The sequence below is a fragment of the Nannobrachium achirus genome, assembly GCF_963921795.1.
Source record: "Nannobrachium achirus genome assembly, chromosome: 8".
NCBI classification, from domain to species: domain Eukaryota; kingdom Metazoa; phylum Chordata; class Actinopteri; order Myctophiformes; family Myctophidae; genus Nannobrachium; species Nannobrachium achirus.
Window position 1 is genome coordinate 11102424 of NC_137817.1, and position 20250 is coordinate 11122673.

At 45.1% G+C, this 20250-nt stretch overlaps 1 protein-coding gene across 1 annotated transcript in view; it reads left to right on the top strand.

The window, feature by feature from the left end:
* The window catches only part of cdon (cell adhesion associated, oncogene regulated), an 89425-nt gene that overhangs the window by 57083 nt on the left and 12092 nt on the right, over window positions 1-20250 (top strand). The window contains exons 8-13 of the mRNA XM_080731621.1: window positions 2802-3100; window positions 4357-4531; window positions 7334-7447; window positions 12410-12613; window positions 13712-13893; window positions 16631-16736. Of these exons, the coding sequence (XP_080587747.1) occupies window positions 2802-3100; window positions 4357-4531; window positions 7334-7447; window positions 12410-12613; window positions 13712-13893; window positions 16631-16736 (1080 nt within the window). The remainder of the gene's footprint in view (window positions 1-2801; window positions 3101-4356; window positions 4532-7333; window positions 7448-12409; window positions 12614-13711; window positions 13894-16630; window positions 16737-20250) is intronic.

The window sequence follows — 20250 nt, forward strand, 5'->3', positions numbered from 1 at the left end:
AGCCAAAGACACACCTCCAGCAAGACCAGTCGTCCCCCCCGCCCCCTGCGGCCTGCCTCTCCGCCGCCACCCTCTCCCAACCTCCTCTTTCAACTTGTTTACGTTGTAATACGTATTCAATTATGCTGCCGCTTTCCTTTTCTCTCTGTCTCCCCCCTCCTTTTGAGGCTAGTGGTCCTGGTGTACACAGCGCACTCACACGTTTTGTATTACTGTATACTTGTGGGGATGTCGAATGTTATGAATGCAGGTTTTTTTTTTTTTACAATCGTTTGCTATTTTTAACCCTACCCCTATAGCTAAGCTGAAAATAGACAATCTGCAAGCTCATAATGAGCTGTGGGCCTGTTGTAGAATGCCTATTGTCAGTGCACGGCACCGGCACGCAAGTATAAATCAGGCGTAACTCCATCCCCTACTCGTAAACCTGACCTCTAAATCGTCACTGTCGGGCAGAAACCTTCTCCAAGTTTCAAACTTGTTCGTTTTTTCCAAGTAAAACCCTGCTTCATCACACAAGACTGTCGCACAAGACTAGTGAAAATAGCCGATCTACAAGCACACACCGCGAGGCGTTGTCTGCTTGTAGATCGGCTATTTTGTGTCTGCTTGTAGATCGGCTATTTTCACTATTTCAAATCGTTTTTTTTTATAACAAAAAAGGAAGGTTTTGGATATACAAGGTTCCCACCTGATAACGACGGACGAAATGTCTAACCCTAAACCCAACCCTAACTCTAACCCTACAACTAACCTCTAAGTGTCTAATCCTAAAACCAATCCCATACTGGCTATTCTCCCAACTGTAAGCCTAAAGGCCTGTCTATAGTATCTCCCAAATGTTCGGTCAGTTGGACTTTTTCCGACGTGCACATTACATTTCCGAACTCTCATTCGGGTCTAATGCTTTTAAGAAGTCGCGAGTGATGTCATTTTGTAGTGGAACCGGACCTTTTGACCGAAAAGTTCGCTTTGGGTCAAAGTATGGACAGGCCTTAACTCTAAAACAACCACTTGTTTTGTGGGGTTTCAGGAAATTGCTTCTCATAAATTCTGTTTCTCAAGTCTTGCTCTACTTGTGGGGACACTTGGCCCTCACAAGTATAGTAACACACACACACACACACACACACACACACACACACACACACACACAGGCCATGTCCTCCGCGTCTGTGGAAGAAAAAGAGAAAAAAATAATTCCAACATCCCCGGGTCTCTTGCCAAACCGGTGTCAGCCATAATAACGCTCCCGGCTGGCATAATTTCCCCAGGTGCGCTGCCGTAGTCCTTAATGAAAAACACAAACAAAGCCTGATTATGTACCGCTAGCGGGAAGCCCGCCCTCTTTCTTGTTATTTTATGGAAAAAAGGCTCGCTCCCGAAAATCTAAAACTTTTCCAGCTCTTCCGGCCTGGCCGGGGGGCTCCCCTCCCGAGGCCTCGTAGTGACACCCAGGTATACACTCACCTCTTTTACATCACCCAGGTATACACTCACCTCTTTTACATCACCCAGGTATACACTCACCTCTTTTACATCAGCGCTTCACCATTTGGTCTGTGCCAAGGAACCCCCATCTGAAATATGGAGAGAAAATGTTTGTATTAAAAACTTTTCAAAATAGCAGATGTACAAGTTCACAGCGTTTTTCTCCCCACCAATGGGCTGGCCTTGAGTTTGGCCTTGAGTGAGGCTTACCACGGTGAGCGTGTGACCTCGCTGTGCAGACCATGGCCTCACGTGTCAACAAGAAGAGCCCCTTCTGAGTTGGCAAGCCATGGTGGGAGGAATAAGTTATCACCTCTTTCCAAATGATACACCTTGCTTGTTATGCTAGCTAGCTAATGTTAGCCGGCTATCTAGCTCCATAATGTAAACAGACTGGCTTTAAGTGTGCAGGTGAACGTCACTTTTTCACTCAGCCAAAGGGAAGTGAAAATGATGGGTGCGAAAGGCATATACTCCGTTAGGGACTAGTAACTCTTAAACACTTAAGCCGTATTTTATATATTGTACGATGGTGTCGTGCATCCAAAATAACCAGTATGCGAACTTGGAACGTGTTGCCGTGCATTGCGTTGCGAGCTTGTAGATGTGCTGTTTTAGCATGTTTTTAATGTGCTGGGGTAGAGTGGACATCGTTGAGGTTCAGTTCTCGTGCAGCCGGCCAAGGTTCGAATCCGATCCGAGGCGCTTTGCTGCATGTCCTCCCCCATCCCTCTCTCCTGCCATTTCATGTCCTTCTGCACTGTTGATATCAAATGAAGCGTTTTACACATTATTGTGTATCATTGTTTTAAGCTTTAACTATTGAAAAATAGTGAAAATTAGAATGTTGACCCGATTCTATCGGTCTTTTGAATCCTTCTAAGATTTTTTGAAAAACCTATGTTTCTATGTCAGCAATCTGGCTTAGCCATCGTCAAAGAAAAGGTCCTTTTCACTTAACTGGAGCTCAGTTAGTCTGTTCTTGAGAGACTACTATGTCAGTGGTTCTCAAACCTTTTCATGTGAAGGACCCCCAAAATTATATGTATTTGGCCACGGACCCCCATCTCAAAATATTTAGTTCCAGGGACCACCCAGAAGCAAACTTTCAGTTACAAACGTTCGCTTTAAAAAATACATATATTCAAAGATTTGTACACATTTTCACGACTTTTTCAAAAATAGCAGATCTACAAGCTCACAAGTGCCGCGCTGTGAGCTTGTATATCTGCTATTTTTTAATAGTTAAAGCATCCAATAATTTTAGGCCTAAATGGCTCAAACCCTCCTGCATGTTGTGTGCTTCACAGAGCCTCGCCTGGACTCCACCTCCGGCAGCATGCTCCTCCTGGAGGCGTCGCCCTCGCTCCACCCCATGCAGAGCGACGAGGGCGAAGAGCTGCTCTTACCCGAGGAGGAGGAGGAGGGGCTCGGGGGGGAGGAGTCCATCGGTCTGCCCGCCGACCGGAGTGGCGAGCGGCCCACGCCAGAGGCGCCCATCATCACCAGCCCGCCTCAGACCCACAAGCCTGACGTCTACGACCTGGAGTGGAGGGCGGGGCGCGACGGGGGAAGCCCCATCAACGCCTACTTTGTCAAATACCGCAAGGTGAGCTGGGAGGGGGAATCCACCCTGTGTTAGCCTTCTGGTTGGTCCCTGACTGACCAAGCAGCAGGCTCTATCTGCCTTGTCCCGTTCTGGTTCTGCCTTTTTTATGTTGAATTTGCTAAGACATAGTTTTTGGAGAAATAGAAACATTTAAAAACATGCTGAGTCACTATACTGCCACTGAGCGGCTCCATTTTACTGAAACCAAGTTTGAAATTAGAATTGAACACACAGAATAACAATACGAAGCAACTGAATTAAAATGGTAGTGGATGGAGTGTCCCACCGATCGTCCCACCAAGACACAGCAACCAATAAGTGTGAAGAGCGGCGGGACAACGGGCGGGACTTGACAAAGGGTTAATTACTGATAATACTGTATATCGTCGTTGTCGGGTGGAAACCTTGTATGTCCACAACCTTCCTTTTTTTTGTTATTGTTAAAGGCGTTGTGTGAATCGCGCTTTTACGAATAAAGTGTCTTGACATTGAATAATTCGTCAATTTTGCTCCTATTTTCTCGTTGTCGAGACGGTACTATGCCCAAACCAGTCCCTCAAGGCTCTTTACAAGGGACTTTTCTCTTTTGCACTCTACATTAAATATCTTCGCTGAAAATAGCCGGTCTGTGAGCTTGTAGATCATCTGCTATTTTATGCGAGGGTTTCCCCCACAGCGCGGACGCTGGGGTTGAAGTGGTTAAAGTGGGGAAGGTTGGACCATGGGCTGGACGGGTTGAGGGGTCGGGCATTTCCTCGTTAAAAGCCCTGTGTTTTCCTCGCTAATAAGCTCAGTTTGACCATAAAAGTGCACCACTACTATTTAAGAGTGCGTTGGCAGCGGCATTCGGAGTCTTTGTCGGACGTGGAAAATGTGACATGGAATCCTCGTGGGGCACTGCTAGCCTTGGCTGTTCCCGCTTGTTCTTTTACGCTTCGACAGAGCTGCGAGTTTCTGGACAATGGACTCACACATGATTTTTATTTTTTCTCTGCCCTGCTGTTGGTGTGTTTGTTGCGGCTGTGGTTACATGGTGCGTGCGTTTTTGGTGTGCCTGTATTTCTGTCCTGTCTGTCGGCATGGCCTGCTTGCTTGCCTTTGTCTGCTTGCCTGTTTGTGTGCGTGTCGTCTGTCTCGTGTTTGTCTGTGTTCCTGTCTTGCGTGTCTGTCTGTCCGTCTGTGTGTGTGTGTGTGTGTGTGTGTTTCTGACTGTGTGTGCGGGTGTGTGTGTGTGTGTGTGTGTGTGTGTGTGTCAGGTGGACGAGATGGGAGCGGTGGTTGGCAGTTGGTCTACGGTTCGAGTCCCTGGCAGTGAGAAGACGCTGCGCCTGTCGGAGCTGGAGTCCAGCAGCCTGTACGAGGTGCTGATGGTGGCGCGCAACGTGGCGGGGGAGGGGCAGCCCGCCATGCTCACCTTCCGCACCGGCAAAGGTCAGGAAACACATCCTCAGTGTTCAGTCCAAGGTGCTCTACTTGATGTTTTCTAGTTAAAGGAAAACTTTAGTTTTTTTTACAACAAGGGTTCATATTTTAGATTGTAATTAAAGAAAATTATTTCATTTACTTCTTTCTATTGTTTTAGAGATTCTTATTTCAGTGGTTGGGGGCATGCGTACAAGTGGATAAATATGTAATTTTACACTGAATAAGCCCATTCCCAAGATGCGCCGAAATCTTTCATGGTTGGATGTAGGGCTGTCTTCGACACAGGATTTATGAAGTCGATTCGAGTCGCGGGGGTTAATCCGACGCGTCGACGAATCGTTTTATAGTCTACTTTGTGTAAAAAAAAAAAAAAAAAAAAAGTGTTGCTTTAAACCACGTCAACATAATAGAATAATACATTAAGAGATGAATTGAATACAAAGTGTTTTCGGTGATATCGGTGCGCGAGCACAAATGTTATCTGCATAGCAGTGTACAACCATAGAGTTATAACACACTGTTAAAACAAATACAACATCTCCGCTGTTTCAACTCTGCCCCGTCTCTCGGCAGCGTGCAGTAGATGAGACATTCGCGAACGATTCCGCTCTCTTGAACGGCTCTTTTAAATGAACAATGGGATCCAGTCCGCAGTCGCGGGACACAGAGCACTGACAGAGTAATGAGTCAGTGTCGAGAACGGATTCATTTCAGAAAAGGATCATAAACAGGTGGAGGCACAGCTCCCGCTTGAGCCAGCAGTGGACATGTCATGGACGCAAACACAGCGAAACACAATCATTCATCATGGATTACAACACTGGAACAATTCAGAAGCACTTTAATTAGAAAATGTAACTTGTAGCCTACACTTGTGTATGTTAATTTGACTTTAGAAGATTGTTTACTACTTCGTGGACGCGCGTTTGTGCTGTGGCAGGTTATTTAATATGGGATTTTGACAGCGTGCTTCCTCCTCTTAACGGAACACTGTCCCGGCTCTGAATGTTTTAACGAAGCGGCGGTCTGAACCGTTGTGGCCGTTCCGTCTCACTTTCAACCCGACGCTGGTGCGAGACAATAAACTGTTCGCCAATTGCTACTTCTCATTGGAAGTACATGACACCACACCAGTCCAGCAGTGCACCGCAGTACTGGCAGTAGTAGGCTAACTGGTGATATAAAAAAATATATATTTTCGCTTCGACTCAAACAATTGGCGTCGATTCCCGGGGCTTAAAACGACGCGTCGATTTTTAGAAGACACCCCTAGTTGGATGTGACTTGGGGGCTAGAAGTGTTACTGTAAATAGCAATAAAGAAACTGCTGGGTTATTGTGTCTAAAAAGGCATATTTAGCCACTTGCCTGCCGCACATTTTAGCACAGTAAACGCGATAAAACAATAGAACGAAGCAAATGAAAACATTTTAACACTTATTTTTTCTTTTCTCTAATTACAATCTAAAGTATGAACCCTTGTTGTAAAAAAACAAAGTTGTCATTTAAAGCTCTATAGTCTGATAGTAATCCACTCCTAAAAGGTGTAACAGGGGTCTCCCTGTCTCTCCAGCTCTAGTAAACACAAAATGTATCTATTTAACACTTAACACTTATTTTACAAATATATCACTTAAATGTATCACACCCCCTTTAACTATGGGAGCGTACAAATAGAGTAACGAAGTTTGACGTCATTTACACATCCTACCTGGTTCCTGTCTCCCCCCCCCCCCCCCCCCCCCCATTCTGAATTCCCATAGTCCTTTTTCATATCGCGTCATATAAGAACTGTGTTCCAAACATAAACAAATGATCTCGCTAATGTTACTGTCGCAGAATTAGTTAAATCATAAACCATACAGAGCCACCTCCCCACAATATGGCAGAGACCGTTTGTTTATTTTTGGACCACAATGCTTACAGTATATGAGATGATTTTAAGATGACTCAATGTTATTCTCCATAGAGAAATTACTTCCGCGCACCAGGGGGATGAGCGAGTGACGTCATGACTTCGTTACTCTATGGAACATTTGTACACACAGGAATTACCAATCCTCATGCTTGGCAGCAAAGTGTTATATGTGTTAATAAAAGTGTTGTGATCGTGACCTTATTCTGAGATTCTGTATTTAGTCCATTTTAACCACGCTCAGCGGTATAGTAACATTTTTGCAAAGGTCCAAAGTATACAAGCCGCAGCTGGAAGGTTGGGCTCTCATTCCAAGCGAAGCAGAGCTCCGAACTCTAGACGTGGTTCCGGCGAGTTGGCTGAGGGCGAAAAACAATGTGGAAATCCAAGCAGAAATTCGAATTTAGTCAGATTTTAGTACATTAAGCTATTAAGGCCGATACCACAAATGCCTTCTGAATCTGTATTTCTCAAACTTTTTTTGTGCCATTGACCCCCAAATTGATACTGTATATATATATTTTGCCACGGACCCCATTTGAAAATGTATAGTGCCAGGGACCCCCAGAAGATTTGTGTAAAATACTTAATAAAAAAAAATGCAAGATTATTTTTTCTAGATTTTTCTAAAATGTTCAAAGATGTACAAGCTTGCAGCGCTGTGAGCTTGTATATCTGCCATTTTTTAATGGACAACACTGAAATCTAAACACATCTAAACGACTGACATCTAAATGCTTTCCCGGCTTTAACGCTCTTAAACTTGATTTTCTCCACTTTCACGCTAATGGAATATGAAAGGATTGAGCTAATCTTGATGGTCCATCATATGGTGAAATCATAAATACACAATGCAATGAGTTTAACTATAGTTTCCTCTCTCTCCTGATTCAGAGAAAAGCGTCCCGGTCATTAAGAACCCCTCCAAGCCTCCGGTGGTCTCCATGCCCCCCCAAGCACCAGAAGACAAGACCCCTACACACTTTGGAGTGGTGATCCACGACAGAGGTAGGCACTGGGAGACCGAGGTTGGATATCAATATTTATATCAGTATTATTATATCGTCGCCAGTGGCGCGAAGGCGCACGTGCAAGACACCAGTCATGTTGCCATACCTTAGCAACAGGCATGATGAATTTATTTTAAGAAGTCATTTTTTTCCCCCCTGTAGCCAAGGTGTGGTAGCAGCCATACCTTGCCATACCAAATTGACGCCTCTGATCGTTGCAGTCAGGCAGAAACCTTGTATATCCATATTTCAGCTTTTTATGTTTTATCAGTATGGATATGAGTATTATATCCATATCGGCAGGGCCCGACATTAACCGTGGTCCGCTTGTCCTGGGCAAGTGATGATCAAATAAGGACAAGTTAAAGCTATACTAGTAGGTATTTGCAGGTATTTTACAAAAAACTGCTTTTTTCACCCGGAGCCGCCGCGGACCACCGCGACTGCCTTGCCCTCGCCGAGATGAATCCATAGAGTGGTCTCACGTTCCTCTGTGACCAGGGGATCGGGTGTAACATGCTATGACTCCTCACCAGTGTAAACACTGCTGTTGAGACAAGCTACTTCCTGAGAAGACGGCAAGACGCGCTGTAATTGGCCGGTCGTTTATGATCCGCGCTGTGATTGGCCGGTAGTGTATCATCTGGGAGACACGTATACGGAATGATGCAGATGACGTAATTTTGCCGGGAAAAACAGTCCCGGTCAAGGCCACACGGGCTCAGTAGAACACATATAGAGAAAAGGCTTTTGGGGCTGAAATTAACGGAGTGGGTGTTCTAAAACTTTGGCGATTTAATAGTTAGGACAATTTTAAGATTTGTTTTATTAAAAAAGTTACATAGTATAGCTTTAAAGTTAAAAATCCCTTATCTGCCGGACAACTTACTTTTTTCACAATGGTGTGACGTTGCCATGTGGCTTTGTGCTGTAAATGCAGCTACCACAGTAAGTTGCTGCAGTCTGAGTGTGGGCTGGTGTAGCCCTGCTTGCCTCCTGTCCTGTTCACACTGGCAGCTACAAAGATACAGGCTAGCGTTTATTTTCAATGGAAGCCAGCGACATGACGGGGAAAAAAAGATAACATCTGATGTTGGCTGCAAAAGCTATAAAGCTACACACAAGTTGAGCTAGTTTCAACTGCAGCTACAAAGCTACAAATATGCTGTTTGTCGCTTTTGTATCTGCCAGTGTGTGAACGCAGCATCAGACTCACTGGCAGAGCTGTGGCGATGTCTGTTGATGGTCGCTTCTCGCTTGTCCGTGCTTTTGAATGCGTTCTTATCATTTGCTCCAGGTGTGTTGGCTCAGAAGCTCATCAATGGTGGGCAAGTGCAGAGCCTTCGCAACCGCTTTGGTTGACAAGGATAACAGCCTGAGTTTGGAAATCCTTGATGCTACAGCAGGGGTTCCCAAACTTTTTTGTCTCAGGGCACCCCATCATTTTTTTTTTTTTAATCCGAGGCACCCCTACATTATAATTTTCACTCCCAGCACCTTATATTTATAGCATATCGTCGTTGTCGGGTGGAAACCATGTATGTCCAAAACCGTTCATTTTGTATTTATCATCTATAAAATGTACTAAACTATCTTGTATGATGAAGCAGGGCTTTGCTTTACCAAAAGACGTACACATTTGAAACTTGGAGATATGAGGTTTCTGCCCGACAGTGACGATATTTTAGTGATTATGTTGCGAGGAAAACGTTGAGATAATAGCCATTTTGGTTAGAACTGACTGAATAACTTTGTACTTCACATTTAAAATGATACTAAATATTTTTTTCAAGTGTCCAAATAAATTCCAAATATTATCAAATTATCTCGCGGCACCCCTGGACTGCCGTCACGGCACCCCAGGGTGCCCCGTCACCCACTTTGAAAACCCCTGTGCTACAGAATAGTGCTAACTGCTAACTAGACTAACTTGCACCTTGTTCACTTGTGGCCATGTCTGGTCTACTTGTGCGCCATTTTATACATATTATATGTTTAAAATATATATATTATCGACGCAATATCGACATATCGGGGTATTCTTTCAGACTATTGCGATGTTTCGATTGTGTCCGTATCGCCCAGCGCCAGTGGGAAAAGTAAACGTCATGCTCGAGCCGTGTCTATGAACAGGCTGTGGCTGTCATGTTGAACTGAGACCATGCAGTGTGGGATAAATGTTTGCTCAGACAGATAAGAGGGGTGGGTTTTCACAGAGTGCTGTTGCCTTAGAGTTATGGCCGAGTTCATGACCGATGCTGGTGGATGCATATCAGGGGCTTAGTGTTTTAGATGTGGTCTGCTTTGCATCTCCGCACTGTTGGAATATGACCAAACAGCTCCATGCTCTGGGAAGACATATCGTTGTGCTACAAGTGTGAGATTGTACATGCCTGTAATGGTGGATTCATATAGGGAGTGTGTGTGTGTGTGTGTGTGTGTGTGTGTGTGTGTGTGTGTGTGTGTGTGTGTGTGTGTGTGTGTGTGTGTGTGTGTGTGTGTGTGTGTGTGTGTGTGTGTGTGTGTGTGTGTGTGTGTGTGTGTGTGTGTGTGTGTGTGTGTGTGTGTGTGTGCCGTGCGTTCATGCTGTGGAATGTTTGCTTAACCATTTGCATTTTTAAAGGTAGGGTAAGTGATTTTATTTTTGTTAGAATAAGTGTTAAATAGCTTTATATTCTGTTTGTACTCATTGCTCTATAGAGTGTTTATTCAGTGACATGCGTCTCCCTGTCTCTCCAGCTCTTTAACTAGTAAGACACCTCAGGGTGCCATGCGGCCAAGAATTCTTGGCCATCTGGCCAGTGATGTATATGGGACCAGTTACTCATATGTAGAGACCCCTGCATGATAGTCAAGAATGTTATGTCAAAACATGCCCATATATGGGCATTCCCAGATATGTCCTTAATATTGATAACATAATATCCGTAATAATGTCCTTAATATTGATAATATAGGAATATCCATATATGGGTATACAATGTATGTTAATTAGTAAAGCCAAGCAGGGCCATGGCGAGTTAGGGCCTGGGTTTGATGCCTGGGGATCTCCATATATGGGCATAAGGGGGTACCCTAACAGGGCATCATCTGCGATCAGAGTAAAGCTGGCTTTTGGGCCAGTTAGGGCCTGGGATTGATGACATCAGAAAGTGGAACAGGAAGTGATGTCACAGTGACAGTATGGATATCCAGGGTTTGATCTTTGATGAGGTGATGTAAGGTGACATCATGACGTGATTCTTTTAGTTAAACCTTTCTGACGAAAAGTTTGGTGGTCGACACCAAACCAAACTTAAAGGACAGGCCTTTAAGTTAAAAACTCTCTCAATGCCAAGTGCCAAAATGGCTCCAAGGTAGATGTGCCACGATTTTGTATGTTTTTCTTTACTATGCAATGAAAAAAAAAGTTTTTTTTTTAATAATTTTTTTATAATTTTATAATTGTTTTCCCCACAGAAACAGACACAGTTGTTGTGATTCAGTGGCAAAAATAATTTTGTCAATCAGACAAATGGTTCCAGAGATAGAGCTGTTTGAATGAAAAAAAGTGTCCATCCACTAGAATGAACACACATTTTCTCAATCAGCTAAACGAGGGAGCCAACACACAAACAGAGAAAAGCATCTCTCTGATCTCAGGTCATTTTGACATCTTAAAAAAAACAAAAAAAAACAAAAAACAATTAAATATTATAGCCTTTGATCTAAAGACGTCAAAGACGGCATTGGCACACAGGGCCCATTGAAAAAAGCAGTCATTGTCATTGGCACTGAGTGAGTTAAGGCATAAGAGATGGTACTTAAGACAATCAACAGCCCATATAAGTTATAAGGCCCGTTCCCACTGGGCCAGATAACAGATAAATAAATCTCTTTCTCCAGATATGTTTCCATTCAAAGTGGATGGTAGATACAGATTAAAAAAAATATCTGCCACAGATATTTCTTTTATCTGTGGCAGATTTTTCTTTTATCTGTATCTACCATCCACTTTGAATGGAAAAATATCTGGAGAAAGAGATTTTTTTATCTGTTATCTGGCCCAGTGGGAATGGGCCTTTAAGCTGACGGGTACTCTCTCCTGATTGGCTGAAATTGGCAACCCACCTGAAAATGTATTTTCTGAGACCCCTGTTATTGAACAAACACAGCAATGATTACTATCTGAATAATAGAGCTTTAACCTTGTAACATTTACCCTGCCTTTAAATGGAACAACTCAGTATTTTTCTGTGTGGCGTTGACAAGCTGCTCTGTTCTGCTGAAACTCACATTAGCTTGTTTTTTGCTAACTTTCCTTCTCTCTCACTCTCTCTCTCTCTCTCTCTCTCTCTCTCCTGCCCTCTCTAACTATGTGGCTAAGAGCCCAGGCAGTAAGTACACATTCCTCCACGGCATGTCGGTACACTGTGATGTCTATTCCTATGTGTTTTTCTTTCTCTCTCTCTCTCTCTCTCTGAATATGTTCTGTCCTACACGCAAGATGGATGTGATATTATATACTTTATGCTTCCCATAGAGTACGCGAAGCCTGACGTCAAACCCACGCCCTTAGGTCATGAAGTTGTTGTTTTTTTTTCACATTCAAAATCCCCGTAACAGTCATGTAATATAAGAACTGTGTTACAAAAATAAAACAAGTCTGGCTTTTCTGTGCGCAACACGACGTGGGGCTGATTATATCGTTGGGTCATTTCTAAACTTGCAGAACTTTTTCAGTTGATTCATAATCATGATTTCAAAAAGCCGGATTATAATTGATGTTTTGGGGGGGGGACACACTTTTTCTTTTTTCTTTTTTGTCATCAGACTTCAGTACTCTATAGCGCTAACTGTTGTTGTTGTTCTTTTCTTGTTATAAGCCACGATACGCCACTTTCAGCTTTTATCTCTATGGAAAGATATTTCTCAAGATCTTGCTTTTTTCCATTCATTTCCCATTAAAACCTCTTCACAGTGCCGGAGGCTCCTGACCGGCCCACCATCTCCATGGCGACAGAGAGTTCGGTGTACGTGACGTGGATCCCGCGGGCCAACGGCGGCTCTCCTATCACCGCCTTCCGGGTGGAGTACCGGCGCGGCCGCAGCGCCGAGTGGGTCGTGGCCGCCGATAACATCTCCCCTCTCAAGCTGTCTGTGGAAGTACGAAGTCTGGAGCCTGGTGAGTTCACTTTGTACAGCTTTGTCCTTCACACTACGCCAAATACCCACAACTCTGTGCGATGATGGGACCCCCTCTTTCCTTGCTGTTTTGCCTTTATTGCGCTTGCCTTAAACCTTAACCATAACAACTTCACTAAAACTATGCTTAAACCTAACCCTAACCTTAGAAACACTAACCCTAACCTGAACCCGAACCTCACAGAAATAATGCCTAAACCTAACCTCAAGACCCTGTACGCCTGGGCGAGACTCCTGGGAAAGACATGCTCCGTGTATTCACCCAGTCTGGGAACCCATCGCGAGTCATGGTGTTAAACAGGAACTCGTGTTTAACTCCTCCCCTTTTTTTAGTCCTCCTGGGTGCTTCTGTGTTAACAACAACATTACATTTCTCCTAGGGTTGATACCCTCACAAAAACATGCAGTAATCCTTGTCTCAATAATGCCTCCCCCTGGCCAGCCGGGGCGCTTGATGGAGGGGAAAGGAACTGGTTGGAATAACGTGTTCCTTCCACGCGCTACGTCCATCCCGGGGAAAATCCCCCCTGTCAGGTGAAAAGAAACAACTTGGACTACTCATGCATTGAAGGAAGCATGAGGTCAGTCCGTTGTCTCCCCAGGCGCGGCAGAGGGAGAGCAGAGCCCAGGATTACATAGGCAATTGGCACTGGGTGAAAATGGGTTGCAAAATCGTGGGATAAAAATTATATTAAAAAAAAACAACAACATTACATGTTTAAGGCAGAAGTGCTGACAGAGCAGAATCCGTCTTGAGAGATTAGTTTTCACCCTGCGCAACTTTGACAACAGCAATATGAAAGATGTGTAGGCCCTGCGTCGGATAGGACACGTACTGGGTGACAGTGTCAGTAACATTATTTGAAGCACCCGATTTGGACACTAGATGTGACGCCATCTTTATTGTAGTTCAGACATTGTAGAACTTACTTCTCTCCATCGGGAGAGGGAGTCAACGAAGATATGACTTAGGGATTGTTACTTTACATGAATAATTTGCCGTGGAAACTAATGTTCGATATATTTGAAACATGTGTGTGTATGTACTATGTATATTAAATATGTTCTCCTTTTGCAGGTGCGACGTACAAGTTCCGTGTGATGGCCATCAACATGTACGGAGAGAGTCCTCACAGCATTCCCTCCAAACCCTACCAGGTGTCCCAGGCCAGCCCGCCCTACTCAGACCGTCCCGTCGCCGGGCCCCACATCTCATCCACGGACGCCATCAGTGACACTCAGATCATGCTCCGCTGGACTGTGAGTACTGAACACACACACACATGGACACACACACACACACACACACACACATGGACACACACACACACACACACACACATGGACACACGGACACTAGGGCATTCACCAAATATTCGAATATTCGAATATCAAAGTCACTATTCGACGTTGCTCACCGAAGTCGAATATTCACTTTTTTCTTTTTCTTTTTTTTTTTATTGTTTTCTCTTTAAAAATATATCGTTTGTAAAGCTTGGCTAGATAGGAAGTAATAAGAATGAGTTGTCAATGCCCCTGGTGGATGAATTTGTTAATGCTCTATACCAGGGGTTCTCAAACCTTTTTAGGCCGTGACCCCCAAAATAAACATATTTGAACTGGGGACCCCCACCCTGACAAGCACTTGAAATTGTAGTTATTACATTTAATGTGACTCTGTTCCGCAGATAAATATTGTGAAAATAGCCGATCTACATGCTCACAACGTCTCACGTTCGCCTCTTGCTTACTGCTTTGACAGTTTGGCCAGTCCTGTCGAATATTCGACTATTCGAATACTTTGAGGTCGAATAATTCGAATACTAAAAATCACTATTTGTGAATGCCCTAACACATGGACACACACACACACACACACACACACACACACACACACACACACACACACACACACACACACACACACACACGGACACACACACACGGACACACACACACACACGCGCGCGTACCGTGCGTGAGACTGGACGGCCAGCTGCAGAACAATTTGTAAAGGGCCGACGTTAGTGTTTTTTCCAGATGGCGTAGGTGATGTATGGGCCCAGCCGCCCAGAGCTGCAGGTGGGTCTTTAGCAACAGGAGACTCCATCAGACTCTTAATTGACCAGCCATGCAGATTAGACCGTTTCGCCTAGAGATCAAGGCGCGCTTGGACCTGGACCGGGCCTGGCTTCAGAACATGTTTTTTTTTTTTTTCCCCTCTCCGCTCCACAACGCAGATGGACGGAGATAGTTCCCCCTGCATTTTCTTAACCCCAAACGGCCCTTATTACTTCCTCCACATAACCGCAGACAAGTGCAATCACGATGGCTCAGTGCCGCCGGGACATCTGCTGATAAGAAAGCTCTCGACCATTACTTTTATTTATTACCCCTGGAAAAACCCTCGGCCAGACGGCGGTGATGGACTGACGTTTTGTTTCTCCACCGCTGGTCGATGGACCATGAGAGGTCCCAGCATAATTATTACATGTGAATGTAAATATAGTGAAAATAGCCAATCTACAATCTCATAATGCATCATGATGAGACACATTGTGAGCCTGTCTGTAGAACCAGCCGTTTGTGTGGTATGTGGCCGATGTGGACTCCACATATGGGCATTTCCATATGAAGTCCTGTTAGATATGGGCGTAATATTGTTGACATCAGGGAACTCCATATATGGGCATAAAAGGGATTCTGTTAGTGTGACATCACAGTGATGTCAGAGCATGATGTCAGAGCGACAAACCCATAGAACCACAGTGTCAGGCGTGACAGAGATACATACGGACAAGTTGTGACCGTTCACATACTAAACTGCGACCTACGGTTGCAATAATATATACCCATAAAAATGGTTCCCTGGGACCCAAACATGTGTCCTGACTCCTGACCCAGTGTTTGGGAAACACTGTGCTTGTGGTCCAGAGCTAAAACAGAGTTGAGAAACACTGGACTTCGACTTTGACATCTTGTATTGACAATGCAATATAATACATGCACGCATAGGCCACCATTATCTGAAGGATAAAAAACGCAAACAAAAGCTGACAGCCCGTTTCCGTTGCGGGCCTTTAGGGTGTATTATGTGTAAACAAAGCACTGATGAATGACTAATGTAAGGCAGGGGTCTTCAACAGGGAGTCCGGGACCCCTAGGGCGGTCCTCAGAGTTACTACAAGGGGGTCCTCCGAATCTTTGTGTGATAATTCTCATTTTTTAATATTAACGATTTGAACCCTAGCGTCCATATTCTGAGAACTTTAGCCAAAAATAGCAGATCTACAAGCTCACAACGCCTCTCACGTTGAAGACTCCTGCTTTAGGGTGTATTATGTGTAAACGAGGCACTGATGAATGACTGACGTAAGGTTTTGGTCTCTCTCTCTCTCTCTCAGTGGCGTCAGTTCAGCAAAAGCTAGCAAAGAGGCATTACATTTTGTATAACACGGTTCTATTGTGAAAATAGCAGATCTACATGCTCACAACGCCTTGCGCTGCGAGGCGAGGCGATCGGCTATTTTCACAATTCAGTTTTTTACACAGGTTTCTAGGGTTTCTTGGGCTGGATATGGCAGCCTGGAACGGTTGTTCAAGTGCAACTAAACTTGGCATGTTAGTAAACGTGCCACAATTAACAATAAAATGCATTGCACCTGTGCAGCTGACATGCGGAACCTGGGAATATACCATGTTGTCAAGCTGGGAAGAATACAAGTCTGGAGAATATAATCATAATACCTTGTTAAAGTGACCATTTTGTTACATTTTGCATTTGTAGTTATTTTACTGTAATCTACCAACATAATAACCAGCACAGATAGACAAAGAGACATTCATGGATTTATATTTAAAAGTAACTTTTATTTTCTCCCCCATGGACCCAGGGTATGGCAGCTGCAGTGCATACCCCTGCCATACCCAATTGACGCCCCTGCTCTCTCTCTCTCTCTCTCTCTCTCTCTCTCTCTCTCTCTCTCTCTCCACACAGTACACTCCCTCCAGCAACAACAACACACCCATCCAGGGTTTCTACATCTACTACCGGCCCACAGACAGCGACAACGACAGCGACTACAAGCGCGACGTGGTTGAAGGTAAACCTAGCAGGAACAGGGGCGTCACAAGGGGGGTAGGAAAGTGGGACTGAGTCACTATAGGGCCCAAGGTGTTGGAATGGAGGGGCCTTAATTATTTTATACTTTAGCTATTGAAAAATAGCAGATATACAAGCTCACAGCGCGGCACCGAGTGCCGCGCTGCGAGCTTGTAGATCTGCTATTTTTGAAAAAGTTGTGAAAATGTGTGCAAATCTTTGAATATATGTATTTTTAAAGCGAACGTTTGTAACTCAAATTTTGCTTCTGGGGGGGGGGGGGGGTCCCTGGAACTAAATATTTTGAGATGGGGGGTCCGTGGCCAAATACATACCATTTTGGGGGTCCTGCACATGAAAAGGTTTGAGCTCCACTGACATCGAAACATAGGTTTTTCGGGAAAAAAAACCTTGATAGATTGTCATGATTTTTTCAAAAATAGCAGATCTACAAGCTCGCAGCGCGGCACTCGGTGCCGCGCTGTGAGTTTGTATGTCTGCTATTTTTCAGTAGTTAAAGCACAGGGGCCCCGCAGTGAATCCTTGTACCTCAGAATTTGGTGCGACACCCCTGCCTAGGAACGCCGGATTGCATGTGGTCTGTCTAGTGTCTACACGCCTCTGCATCGGAACCACATCGTTGGCAAACATCGTCCTGGTCCTCCTTTTTTTTTTTTTTTGTGGTTAAAAATAAGTTTGGTTGTAGGCTTTACAATTAGGAAATGATTCGGGTTGGGCTTAGCATTAGGCCTTTAGAGCACAGGTTTTCAACAGGGGCGACCGGGACCCCTAGTGGGTCCTCAGAGTCACTACAGGGGGTCCTCCGAAATCTTAGCTTCCATATTCTGAAAACTTTAGCCAAAAATAGCCGATCTACAAGCTCACAACGCCTCGCGCTGCAAGGTGTTGTGAGCTTGTAGATCGGCTATTTTCGGCAAAGACGTTTGGTGTAGAGGGGGAAAAGAGCAGAGTAAAATAAGTAAAATGTCAAGTTATGTATTGATGATTCAAGTAGTTAAATACGTATCTGAAAACACAAATTGACATGAATCCAAAATACACTAATGATTGTGCTTGGCCTGAAAACGATGAAGACCCCTGCTTTAGAGGTTAGGTTTAGTAGTTAGGGTTAGAGTTACCGTATACACCTGAGTTACTGCTGGTGTCATGTGCTGAAAGTATATAGTAGTATATTTTAGGCATTTAGGCACTGTTAGGCAGCTGTGTTGATTGAACTCTGAACGTATAAAAACTAGCCCTTACCCGTTCAAAGATATGAGCTCCAAAATGATGTGCAGTGTGTGGGTTATGGGATGTGCACTGTGCATACAGTATATGAGGGATGGAAAGTAACTTTAACTGGTGCTTGCATGATAATATGTAGGAGCATCAATGTAAGAAATACCCGTTTCGTTTAATGGCTAACCCCCCCCCCCCCCCCCCCGCCCGCCCGCCCGCCTGCCCGCCTGCACACACACACACACTCCCCCCCGCCCCCCCCCCCCCCCGTGTGTGTGTGTGTGTGTGTGTGTGTGTGTGTGTGTGGGTTTGTGTGTGATTGTGCATGGCCTGAACAACAGCGCCCCTCCCTTAACATGTGTGGTCACAAAAGGTACTGTAGGCTAAATAGATATAGATACACCATAAAAATGCTATTATACAGCATACGATTTGTGAAAGTGACAAACGGGCTTCACAGTTATGTCAGGTGTGTTCATATGCTGATGGTGATGCGATTTCAGATCAATTGCTCCAGCCACCGAGGAGAAACGCTGTTTCATACAGACAGACACTCACTCACTCACTCAGACAGACATTCGCAAAATTATAGTATAGATGTACACTCCAGTTAAAACCACTTATGCCCCTTGTCATACAATGGTCTTGCCATGCAACACATTGTGTGTGTCTGTAGACCGGATATTGCCGGTAAGATGAATATGACATTGATCATTTAAAACATCAAAATTCAGGCTCGCTCCCCAGCGGTTTGTGACGTTGGGAATGCCCATGCTTCATGTGAACGACAGCACATGAAGGAGGGGATCCCCTAGCGGCATATATACGCTCGGTGTGTTTCATTTAAATGAAGGGGTCGGCCATATATTCCAGTCTTTTTTTACCTCCATGCTGTGCAAGAGTGACTTGAAACAAACGCAGCAATGCCAGGGCCGTCAATTCCCTCGTCCAAACGACGGTAACATGAGACACACCAAAGAGGTGCTGTAGTAGGTACTGTGGCGCTATACACTGTGTGTTGGCCTGGCGGGGCCTATAGTCCGGATGCTAGGCTAACGCTGTGCAGATAAGCTGAAACGGAGGGTGGGGGTGGTAGCGGACAGACACCCCTCTGCTAGGCGAGAGGAGGGGGCTGAAGACAAGGCATTTGTGTTGTTTGATGTGTTGTGAGCAGCATGGCCCGGGCCGGGGCAGCCAGGCAGGCACTCACAAAATGTGTTTTTAATAAATGACTGCCTACTAATGGCCCTGAACTGAAATAGGAGAGCGGCCGGTGCCGCGGGGGCTCAGGTTGCCGGACAGGAATGCTAACAGCTCTGCCTGGTTTTAAGGGGAGTGGAGGAAGGCTCCTCTCCAGCCTCTTAACCTCTGGCTCTGTGTCCCCTGTGGCTCGCTGGCTGTCAGGGCCCACATGGACACGGCCGCTTCCGCCCCCAGATAAGAGCAGCCTCATGGCCCGGCTGGAAGCTGCGCCCGCGTGCTAATCTGTCTCAGTTTGTTTTTGTGCTTTCTTTATCTTTGTGTTTGAACACCGACCGCGTCTGGTGTTTGTTTGCACCACGCTTTGGTATCAATATGGGATCTGTTGCAAAACGACTGAGCAAGATCCGGTGTCCGTCGGGGGAAAGCAGGTTGCTTTGTCCTCATCGCTAACAGCTGCCGGAAGACGGAGGTTCGATTTATTACGCCGACGGAGAAGTTGCTAAACGCAATCCCAACAAAGCTTTTGTTACACTCTGTGCTGGAAACAGCAGCAGAAATATGGACAGCGGCGGCTCAGTTTCCGCCTCGGTTGTTTGAAATGGACCGTGTCCATGTCGGAGATTGTCCTATCCCCGTCTCCGATTAGCACGAGCACATAGTGTGATTGTGTGAGCTAGCATAGCAGTAGTCGGTGTGTGAGTGTGAGTGTGTGTGTGTGCAGAGTGGGAATGCTGGATGCAAGCCAGTACAAACATGAAGCGGCCTTATATGGAGCTGGTGTGGAGTAAAGCAACTGTCTCTGTGCTCACAGGAGAGAGAGAGACAGAGAGAGAGAATGGGGGAAAGAGAGCATGAAAGAACATGACCTTGAGAGAGAGAGAGAGAGAGAGAGAGAGAGAGACACACACAGGGACATATAGACGGAGCAGGGATGTGCTGGGCCCCTGATTCAGCCCGGGAAAAAGAGTTGGAGAGGCCCTCATTGCGCACTATAGAGACAAGTGACAAGCCAGTGGGCCAATTACATGAGTTATATTTCGTTGTTGTCGGGTGGAAACCTTGTATGTCCAAAA